Source organism: Leptodactylus fuscus, chromosome 3 (assembly GCF_031893055.1).
Source record: "Leptodactylus fuscus isolate aLepFus1 chromosome 3, aLepFus1.hap2, whole genome shotgun sequence".
Classification (NCBI taxonomy): domain Eukaryota; kingdom Metazoa; phylum Chordata; class Amphibia; order Anura; family Leptodactylidae; genus Leptodactylus; species Leptodactylus fuscus.
This window is the reverse complement of record NC_134267.1, coordinates 58,590,806-58,602,807: the sequence shown is the minus strand read 5'-3', so window position 1 is coordinate 58,602,807 and position 12,002 is coordinate 58,590,806. Positions and strand designations below refer to the sequence as shown.

The 12,002-nt window shown below is 40.1% G+C and overlaps 1 protein-coding gene across 4 annotated transcripts in view; it reads right to left on the bottom strand.

Moving 5' to 3' along the window:
• Nucleotides 1-12,002, bottom strand: part of STXBP5 (syntaxin binding protein 5) — a 338,787-nt gene that overhangs the window by 103,851 nt on the left and 222,934 nt on the right. For all 4 annotated transcript variants that reach the window (XM_075267641.1, XM_075267643.1, XM_075267642.1 and 1 more), the window contains exon 9: nt 11,903-11,981. In XM_075267641.1, the coding sequence (XP_075123742.1) occupies nt 11,903-11,981 (79 nt within the window). The remainder of the gene's footprint in view (nt 1-11,902; nt 11,982-12,002) is intronic.

The window sequence follows — 12,002 nt, the reverse complement described above, 5'->3', positions numbered from 1 at the left end:
CACTATAAGGCTACAGCATGTCTGCTCCAGTGTTACGTTCTGTCTCTCAGTTTTAGCACTTGGATATCTGTAATTGCATATTATGCTACTCTCTTTTTTTTCTCACTTTAAAAACTGAGAGAACCCATTGAAACCCATTAGGTTATGATGCCCGTCAAAACACCATGATGTAAATGGCCCACTAGCATTTATTGGTGCAATAAAATTTGGCCATGAATAGGCAGATTGAAGCACCATAGCGGACGACTAAGTCAGGATTCACTAGTAAGATTTATTTATTTTTTATGGATCCACATTGAGGAATCTCCAACTAATAGCAAATATCTATTTTGTTAGTTTTTCTTCTAGATATGGAAAATTATTTTCTAAATCTTGCAAAAAGTGCTATTGAGTTATGGGACAAGTACAAAAAGTTTAAATTCAATTGGAGAAACAGAAATGAGAGCGTTTTACATTATTTTTTAAAGATTCTTTTCATGTCACCGGCTACTTTGTCACATACAATGGCGGATAATTTTTAGACAATAATTATGAATCCGATATTAAATGATTACTGAAGTCAGAAAAGGTTTCACGGTTTTCATTCTAAAATCTAGTTACTATACAAAGCTTGGGTGTAATTTTAGCCCGTTCTTCTGTTACTTCATAGGAACAGAAGAGGAGACTATATATTAAAATAGATCCCTCTAATGACTGACAAAAATGGATCCCAAAAGGGCCCCATTGTCTATTATGGGGTCAAGCATTTTCTCACTGATTTTCCCAGGTTACAAAGTTTCACTTGTGACTTTAGACAGACTTTACACTGGAGCCTCCAATGTAGATGTCAAAGAAGCCCAAATATCACCCGGGGGTATAGATAGCACGTTCTGACACTGTATTATAGTGTTCCAAATGTCTATAGAGCAGTGTCCTCTGAATATAATAATAATAAAAAAATTAAAAAAAACATTCGCTGTGCTGTCCAAAGTATTCTTCACTCATGACCTTGAACTCAGATGTGCCATCAATCTCTGATCACTATTCAAGCAATATTCTGGGGTCACAAAGTACCAACATCGCTTTACAAGTGCTGTGCTCTTAACACTGTCTTTATTCTCGGAGGTTATACAAATGTGATGGATAGATGGATAGATGGATAGATGGATAGATGGATAGATGGATAGATGGATAGATGGATAGATGGATAGATAGATAGATAGATAAAGAAAGAAAGAGAAAGAGAGAAAGAGATAAGCCACAGCTAGTGATGTGGGAGAAAAACTATATACTTTATACTACTTAAAAATGAGGTTTTGGGTCATGGACAAATTGTGTGTTCAAAATTAATTAAATATGGTAGAGCCTTATATCAATCTGTCAGCAGTGGAATGGTTAATAAACAAGCTGCAGTATCCTGTAATGTAAACTTTCCTAATCCCACACATACCTTTCTAACTGTAGGTTGTTGCGCTCTCTTTGAAGAAAACAATATTTTTCAGAATCTAAATAAATAAAAGGAGCCACAAGCGCAAAAGGGGCATATCAGAGCCTGGATGGGCTCAGTTCCCAGAGCTGCCTCTTTGCTGAAAAATCTGCCCAGCAGGGCCCCTGAACATTTGACTGACCGTGTTCTTTGGCCCGCGCATGCGCCATACATTTCCTCCAAGGCTTTTGTTGCCTGGGCTTGTGATGCGCATGCACAGGGACACTCATGGTGAGCTGCTCAGCCAGCTAAAAACAAGGACATCAACCATCAGCGCCAAGTAGAGTTTTCAGCTAGGAGACTGCTCTAGGCACAAAGCCTATCCAGGCTCTGACATGTCCCTGTGGTACTAGGGGCTCAATTACTTAGACAATTTCTTTCCCCCCAGAAATGAATCAGCAATCTGCAATTATGAGTACGCTGAGGATAGTTTACACTACAAGGTACTATGGCTTGCTTAGTAACTACTTCACATATGACAGATACCCTACAAAGGATGCAATTGTGACGAAGTTACAGTAACATTTGTTCCCACCTGAGAATGGCTACTGTTTTTTTTATTATGTATGTATATGTACAGCGCTATGTATAGATAAGTATACTTAACATTCAGTCATGTGAGGTTTCTACGGGTCTTGAAAGACTAAGAAAATCAGTTTGATGCAGCAAATAAAATTATTGTCCTTTGTAGCATTGTTTGTTTCCTGGCCTCCTGAATTTTTCTGTATATTCTGACTCCACCAATCCAACTGCTCTCCTTAATCTCATTAATGCTTAGCTGGGGTATTGGTAAAAAGAGATGTCCTCATATTTAACCTTCACTGCTATTCTTCACTGCATTAGATATCAGTGACTGCATTAACCTAAATAAAAGCTGAAAGCTGGGAGAATGCATTCTGCTTTAATCAGTCTGCTGTGATCGCTGATTTAACGGGATCTGTGGTGGAAATAGGTTGAGTCCTTGAATTCTATTTATTTCTAAAGAACCAAAACATGGAGCACTTTGTCAGAAGACCACAATCACAGTGGCAGAATCTGCACAAATCGCATGTTCATTGTCTGGAATCCCTCAGGAGACAATCATTTAACATTTTCATTAGCTTTATTACTGTGCTATGAAATCCAGTCTCTTAATAAAATGCGCTTTGTTCCACAGTAATGAAGACTTTTGGTGTAAGTGTACTATTGTGCTCTATCTAGATAAAGACAAAACCAGCAACACTCCAAGAAGTCAGAGCAATGAGTGTTTATTCCAGATGCAAGGCTTTGGTCCTCATCTAGAACCTCTCAACATTCCTCAAGTTCTAGTGTAGAACCGAAATACGGATTGCCTTGACTTCTTGGAGTGCTGCCAGTTTTGTCTTTAACTATACTTGGGAAGTGGCCGTATTATTATTATTATTATTGTTTATTTATATAGCACCATTAATTCCATGGTGCTTTACATTTGGGGGTTTACATACATACAGGTAGATATAGTACTAACAGTGACCGACTGGCACGGTGGGGTAGAGGGCCCTGCCCGCAAGGGCTTACAATCTATGTATTCCTCCTGGATTTGCACCCACCATTGGTATAGTGCTGTGCTGCTTTAAATTTTCTTTTTCCTATCCATCTATGTATTACTACCAACATCCAGTTGTCAATTTATCCACGCATTCCTAGAAGGACAAAGAGGAGACACTACCTAATTACTAATTTTATACCATTTGCTAAAATGGACAAATCGGGAGGCTTGATAGGTCTGTATAGGGGTGTTACCATTTGTTTACTGCTCATTATGACTCCTCAGTGTTTACAGCTCATTGTCTGAGACCACTACTCTTTAGCTAGCTGGAGGATGGGCACTTACCTCACGAATTACCCACATCTCCTGTTCCTGCCTTGACACACTATCACACAGACAATACCAGTTTAGTCAATTATTGGCTGATGCAGGTCAACCCTTTAGCCACCCAGTGATTGGTTGGTTGGGCAGATGTTCCCTAGGTGTCAAGATTGGACCAGAAAGTAGAGACTAACAAGTAAACCAAGTTAATGTCGTACATCATTTGATTCTTAGTGTCCCCTCAACAAGTTGGTAATGGTGCAGGATGGACCAGCCTCCTCACAAGAGTCGGCCAAAAAAGAACAGCGCTCGTCCAAAGGTAACAGTAATACTACTATATTGACACACAACGCGTTTCAATATATCATATACAGTACGTGTTTATATTTTATATGTGTTGATTCTTCCCTATGGCAATGTATCACTTAATGTGTATGCACATGATATCATCTAATTATTGTTTTAATATTACCATTGCCGTAACATCCACAATATTGTCCTAGTGTTGTGGCTCCGCATCTTTTCTTTATTTGTACCAATTTCTGGACGTTTCAACATTATCCTGGTTGTGTGTTTTTTGGAGGAAATTTACTTATTGTACTTTTGTAACCCTCCTAACATGCATTATAGTATAGTATTTTTGTTAATATGTATTTATTTATTTGTGCTATGCTTGACCTTTTGCATAATTATTTGGATATACCCTTCACGTAATATGGTTACCATTGGTTACAACCTACTATTCTAGTGCCAAAAATCAAAGGTTTTTTCCCTGGATGACTGTTTCTGCACGTTCTATTTCGGGCTGGGCATAGTGAGATCGAACTCACTGTGCCCGGCCTCTCCTCCTCACATGAGCACTCTCCATTTCCTGACGCGGAGGTCGGCCTGCGTGCGTGTGCAGGCTGGCACCTCCGCTTGGTGCTTCGCTACTCCCACCGCACAACCAATAGGGTTTATAACACGACACCCTACACAGTGGCGCCATGCTTCTGGCCCAATGTGGCAGGGTCAGTCTTATGGGCAATAGATTTTATTTATTTATACTGATCTTTACCACGGTACTGATTCATCCCCTAGTACAGAGTCTGTGTATACGTAACTTATTTTGAAGCCCCTTGTGGCACTATGTGGAAATTTGTGTTGGATATGTCAATATGACCAATTGATATGTTGATTTCCTAACCATTGCAGGCTATAACCATTTCTGTCATGTACCATATACATGTACTATTCGGGTTATCTTTGGTTCACCCAGTTCATCTATTGTGTATACCCTAGTTTTGGACATATTCATTTATTAATTTATTATGGAATTTATTTCCTACTGGTGGTTCATGTGGATATGGATCCAGCTATTTATTTAGCTTTTCACTTATTTATTTATTTGTCCTTTTAATCATTTATTGAGTAGTTTAGTTCTTGCATGCATTTATCTATTTATCTATCTATTTATTTGATTTGCATATTGATTAAGCAGTTCATTATCCATTCATGCCATGGCAACCGGTTCCTAGTGTGGATAAGATTATTATTATTGGTCAAGTTCTGGATATTTTCACCCCTCCCATATATCTGTTCTTTTTTGGCCAAATCTTGTGAGGAGGCTGGTCCATCCTGCACCATTACCTTGAGGTCCGTGTGGCATTTGACAGCAGTTGCCCTGGACCCCACACCATCTGTTTATTACATGCATTAAGGGTTGTTGTGACATCTGCACAACCCCATCATTTTTGTCCAGTTACGTTGGTTAATGCACGAAGATCCGCTCGGTGCTGCTCTCTGTTTTCTCTGAACAAGTTGGTGTTATTTTTAAAATCTGTTCAAAAGATATGGCCTGTAGAAGGTTATACATGAATTAACTCTGATTCTCCAAGTGGGCGGGAACCTTCTGTATTTCTCTAAAAAAACTAAAGGCCCCCGGCCCACATGAAGAATCCGAGCCAGTTTACATATAGTCTTCCAGGAGTCATTTCCAATAATCGGATGGACGGAATTAAGAGAATAAAAATCCTAAACTGATCAGGAGCGCAGTGCTGCATACAGTGCTGTATGGTATATAGTATAGGTATGTAGTGACTGATCCTCTTTAACCCATTCAGTTTGCCAATCACATGATCACCTGTTTGGCGGTTAGATGGTCCGATTGAGTGACTGCACTGTCCATTATAAATCAATGTCTTCTACTACAGGGATAAAAAAAAAATTGAACAAGACATCCTTAGTGCAAGTCCTTAAAGTATTTCTGCAACACTCCTGGGTTTCACTTACAAACACTGATGCAAATCCCTGACCAAAACACTGATGTGTAAATAAGGCCTTAAGTATGGTATACTCTGGCTTCAATGCACAGGCATAGCTCTTACACTAAAAGTGAGAGATGGGAACTAGAATACAGTATTGCGATCATAACCCGTGATTCTCATTTAGGAACCCTGAACATGATGACCGGTTCCCTTTAAGTCTTGAGTCCCCACACAGTGAACATGCTAGTAATATCCACTTGTGTGTCATAATAAAAGCTGGAGATCTCCATACATTCAAATGGACAGGAGGCAATTCAGCAGATCTGAAGAGTAAAAACATTGCAGGCTTCAGGGAAAGACTCTCAAGGGTGCCATGTAAAGCTAGAAGGAGATTCTCATTTCCCTTCTGAAGCACAGTTTAGAATAACCAGCATTTCTCACATCTTGTCACCTTTATATTTGTTAAACTGTACAGAAGAGCTCATTACATAAAAATCCTTTATGATCATTATATCTGTGTCAATTAGTGGAAGTGACATTAATAACTTGTATAATTTTCAATATTTCATGTGATATTGACTTGGACACAGACATCATACCAGGGCCAAACCTCCAACTTGGTCTCCTATTTTTCCACAGTCAAAATTGGACTTCTACTCCAAATCCAGCTCCTTCATAAATGGCTGACAGCCATGGCCACACACACACACACACGTAGTAAAGTTTATCTAATGCACAAGAGAAACTAATGATTGAATTCTTATTAAATATGCAATCAGCTATGCACCTAACTCTAATTATGTATATATTATAATATTGATAATTGCTTAATATAATTTAAAACAACATATATATTTTTTTAAAGCTGGGATCAGCGTTGGGAACATTTTTCAGACTCCAACCACATTGCCCGATGAAAGGGATGTATAAATAATGCAGCTCTTCACTCCCATTCAAAAAGTTAATCCCCGAAATGATGTGCACAAGGTGCTGTCTAAAGATAAAGCACTGTATGCCCTTTCACAGCGTACACAGCAAGTCTTTATGTTATCTCTATGTTGTCAACACAAAGCTCACCTACAGTATTTGACAACAAATCAAAAGAACATAAAATAGAGGAAAAAATTAAATGGGTTTTCCAAGACTTTTATGCTGAAGAACTATACTGAGGATAAGTAATCAGATCTGTGGGGGTCTGACTCCCATCACCCTTGAAGACTAGCTCACTGAAGGGGCTGTTGTGACTATGCGACCACTGTAGCCTTTTCATTGAATAACAGACATCCGGTATATACATTATCTACCAGCTGTGCATGGTATTGTGGGTCAGTCCCCTTCACTTGCATGTGACTGACCTAGAGAAGAAGGCCCACATGACTCTTCGTAGTGAGAACATAGCCACCAGTCACTTGGTTCAATAAGAGGCACAACTACTAAATTATGTATGGCACTGAGCTAAGTATACAGAGCAGAGGCCCCAGTGGTCAGCTTATCGGCAGGCATGCTGGGGGACAGAGCCCCGATAATCTAAATGATTGAAAACCAATTTAAATACCAAATTAGACAGAAAGTCATTACATTCCCAAAAGTCAAAGACGACCCAGAAGCAACAACCCTAAAAACCCAGAAGTAACAACTTCTATAATAACTCAAGGAGGATAAATGGAGCTCTAATAATATATCTAAATAAGAGACCACTACCACTGTATCCACTAGGGGGTCCACAGACCTTTAATATTTTTCTTAAATACTTTCTATTCTATTGTTATACTTGGATTTGCAGAGCTAGATATTCTTCACCAGTTTTAAGATTAAATTAACTAAAAATGACGAGTTTTGAAACGTAAATGCTACAGCTGTGTATTTTAAGATGAATGCAAGTTAATTCTTAAACTTGCATCTGGCATAAATGTCACATATGCAAATTATGTCCAGTATACTAGTCAATTACATAGTTGCTAATGATAACAAAATTACAGAATTTGTCATTCAAATATGTGGAATATATAATATGGAAACTCTACATCCTACTGGGAGAAGAAGAGGCCACTGTGGAGATCGCTGCCCAATACGTGTCCAGCTGTCACTAAATAAGAGGAAGATGAGACTCCACAGACTATTATATTTATCCCAATACACCCGCCCCACCCCACCCCCACCTCCCCATATAGCAGTCACCAACAAAGAGGAAGATGAGACTCCACGGACTGTTATACCCCAAACCAACCGCCCCGCCCCACCTCCCCATATAACGGTCACCAACGAAGAGGAAGATGAGACTCCACGGACTGTTATACCCCAAACCACCCAACCCTACCCTCACCATACCCACCACTCACCCACACGAGTCCAACTCCCCCCCACACACACTTACTTTACTAGCTTTTGCAATGCCAAATATCTATTCGGATGTGCCAATAAAGCTTTTTTGATTTGATTTGATGTGCCACATTAACACCCATCTATGCCAGAAAACGTTCAGCTGTAAATTTAACTATTTCATTGTTTTTTTATATTGTGAAATATATATATATATATATATATATATATATATATATATATATATATATATATATATATATATATTCACACACACCACAATGGCTGTGTGCTTGTACCATAAAACTGTCCATGTGGTACCATCTATTGAAACAAAGCTGATACGCAGGACATATAAAATTCCATGTCCATCTCAAACCGCAACTCAAATAACATACCACCTGGGACATGTGGCACTGCACTACCTCGCTCCTGTGAAAGCTCTTTAATAAAAATCTAGCCAAAGCTTTCTTTCCTGAGAGTAAGGCCTGACAAAGCTGCCTACTACAACTCACCATATATTAAGGAAGATGAAAGAGAGGAGGTCCAGGTAGATCTTGTGTTGCCCAAGTACTATGACCATGGGAGGTGGAGTATTGCGTTCTATAATCCTCTTTCCTTGGTCATAATTGTTGGGCAGCGCTATCCCTACCCAGAGCTCTTCTACGCCATCTTCTCCTCTGGTTCTGGAGTCCAGGCACTGCAGCAGTCTATCGATTGTCCTTCATTAATGCTTTTTTTTTTTTTTTTTTTTTTTTTAATGTAGATTGTGAGCTCCACATAGAGCTCACAATGTACATTTTTTCCCTATCAGTATGTCTTTTTTTGGAATATGAGATGGATATCCATGCAAACACGGGGAGAACATACAAACTCCTTGCAGATGGTTTTTTGCCCATGGCGGGATTTGAACACCAGGACTCCAGCGCTGCAAGACTGCAGTGCTAACCACTGAGCCACCGTGTGGCCCTCTTCATTAGTGCTTCTACCATCAGAGTTGAGCCTACATTACCACAACTGCACCAGTTGATACAAGTCTTTACTACTCTACGATGTTTTTGTTTTGAGATAGAGAGATACACTCACCGTCCACTTTATTAGGTACACCTGTCCAACTGCTCGTTAACACTTAATTTCTAATCAGCCAATCACATGGCGGCAAATCAGTGCATTTAGGCATGTAGACATGGTCAAGACAATCTCCTGCAGTTCAAACCGAGCATCAGTATGGGGAAGAAAGGTGATTTGAGTGCCTTTGAACGTGGCATGGTTGTTGGTGCCAGAAGGGCTGGTCTGAGTATTTCAGAAACTGCTGATCTACTGGGATTTTCACGCACAACCATCTCTAGGGTTTACAGAGAATGGTCCGAAAAAGAAAAAACATCCAGTGAGCGGCAGTTCTGTGGGCGGAAATGCGTTGTTGATGCCAGAGGAGAATGGCCAGACTGGTTCGAGCTGATAGAAAGGCAACAGTGACTCAAATAGCCACCCGTTACAACCAAGGTACCCAGAAGAGCATCTCTGAACGCACAGTACGTCGAACTTTGAGGCAGATGGGCTACAGCAGCAGAAGACCACACCGGGTGCCACTCCTTTCAGCTAAGAACAGGAAACTGAGGCTACAATTTGCACAAGCTCATCGAAATTGGACAATTGAAGATTGGAAAAACGTTGCCTGGTCTGATGAGTCTCGATTTCTGCTGCGACATTCGGATGGTAGGGTCAGAATTTGGCGTCAACAACATGAAAGCATGGATCCATCCTGCCTTGTATCAATGGTTCAGGCTGGTGGTGGTGGTGTCATGGTGTGGGGAATATTTTCTTGGCACTCTTTGGGCCCCTTGGTACCAATTGAGCATCGTTGCAACGCCAAAGCCTACCTGAGTATTGTTGCTGACCATGTCCATCCCTTTATGACCACAATGTACCCAACATCTGATGGCTACTTTCAGCAGGATAATGCGCCATGTCATAAAGCTGGAATCATCTCAGACTGGTTTCTTGAACATGACAATGAGTTCACTGTACTCCAATGGCCTCCACAGTTACCAGATCTCAATCCAATAGAGCATCTTTGGGATGTGGTGGAACGGGAGATTCGCATCATGGATGTGCAGCCAACAAATCTGCGGCAACTGTGTGATGCCATCATGTCAATATGGACCAAAATCTCTGAGGAATGCTTCCAGCACCTTGTTGAATCTATGCCATGAAGAATTGAGGCAGTTCTGAAGGCAAAAGGGGGTCCAACCCATTACTAGCATGGTGTACCTAATAAAGTGGCCGGTGAGTGTATTTATATTAAATTGTCATTCTCCCCCAGCTGACAGACAGAGCCACTACATTTGCACCCAGGATCACAATAAATTTAATCTAGTTAGAGATAAAATTTCCCTGGCTTGCTAGAAGTTTGGCTTATTTGAATGATGAGGAGGACCAGCCATATAGATACCTTTTGGGTACTTTGTGACCTCTAACCACTCCTGAGGAGATTATCCCATCTTCTCCGTCCCTTCCCTCTCCTTGAGTTCCTTATTTCTTGTTCATTTTTGCTTTTATCACCGTTACCTGTATTGGGTGTTTGACCCCTGTATTTCATTGTCACTTATGGCTGTTATTTATGTTATTTTATATTGTTTTATTATTGTATATGTATTTAAATATGTCTTTAAAATTTAAGAAATATTAGAATTGAAAAAGAAAAAAGGACATGGATTAAATGCCTTAAAATGTGCAAAAAGAGAATTGTAAAATACTAGCTCAAAGTAAGCCGACGAAAAGTTGGTATAAAAACTAGGCAGTGTAGAGATCCATCCTCAGCCTCTGTGATGTGGGGTATTTTCAGACTGCCTAAGTTTAGCTTAACTAACCATTAGCAAATGCGGGCCTTTGTGCTTACTTTACCTACATACAAGTCCAGCCATACATCCAATATGTTTAGGGACCTCAATTTCTCATTAAACCCGTTTAGTACAACATTATGACATGGTAGCAAAACCATTGATAAGCTGCAGTACAAAAAAAAAAAAACAAGTAGGAGGCTGCACATAGATACAAAAGATAGACGCCTCATGACAGAATGTCGTAAAATCATGTTTTGAGAAGCTAGTCATTACATCTCTGGATATGCCCAGGCAAGAGAATGGATACATCAAAACACATCTGCAGTACTCAACAGCAGAAATCCACCACGTTATAGAGTATATCAAATTTAGGCTGCTTCTACGTGTTTTTTATTACATTTAGCACAAAAGATCCTGCTATAGACTTCAAACATATCCCTCAATCATCTAACAGGATCAAACCAGAGAGCTTTTAGCTGGATTTTATTTCATTAACTGTATAGAAAAATAAAATAAAATAAGGCTGTTGTGCTTCCTTATTGAGTAGGCTACCAATTTATTTTATTTTTTTTACATCCTCTACATACACCTAAAGAAAAAAGTGAGGTGAAAAAAGGCTTAAACGGTATTCCAGTAACAACCAGTTACCCCATATCTAAAGGGGGTACCTTGCTGAGCACTGGGACCCCCACCGATCTTGAGAACTGGGCTCCTCAATTATGACTAGGGCTCCTGGTGGTACAATGCACAACTTTCCATTCATTTAATTGAAAAAGCATTCAACTATCTCTGGCAGTGTCCATTCAAACTAGTGGTGTGAAGCGAAATGTCCAACCAGGTGCCCTCTTGAGAGCGGTGAGGGTTCCAGTGGTGGAGCACCTGTCGACTGGCATAGTGGAATACTCCTTTAAAGAACAGTCGGCTTTCCAGGTATGACCCTCGGTGCTGGAGAGGTATGCTGTTAATTTCACCACCTCTATCTCCCCACAGTCAGAAGAGCTGTGGCTGTGAGGAAGGCCCCCCTGACTGCACTCTTCCATGGACTTATACTGTCAGAGGGAGCATTCCCTATAGTCCAGTGATGATGCGGAGCTGTTGGCTTTCTAGCAATACATAATACTGCACATCAGGAAGGACGTGAAAGGTCCTTATTAATCCACTTTGTAGTACATTTACAGATTGTTGATGCTAGTTTACTCACCCATTTCTTGTTGTTTTGTACTCCACTTTCAAGATAGGCTTGCATGGTTCTGGTTTCTTCCCATCCTTTATCTGCTTACCTAGGACAGAAACATGACACT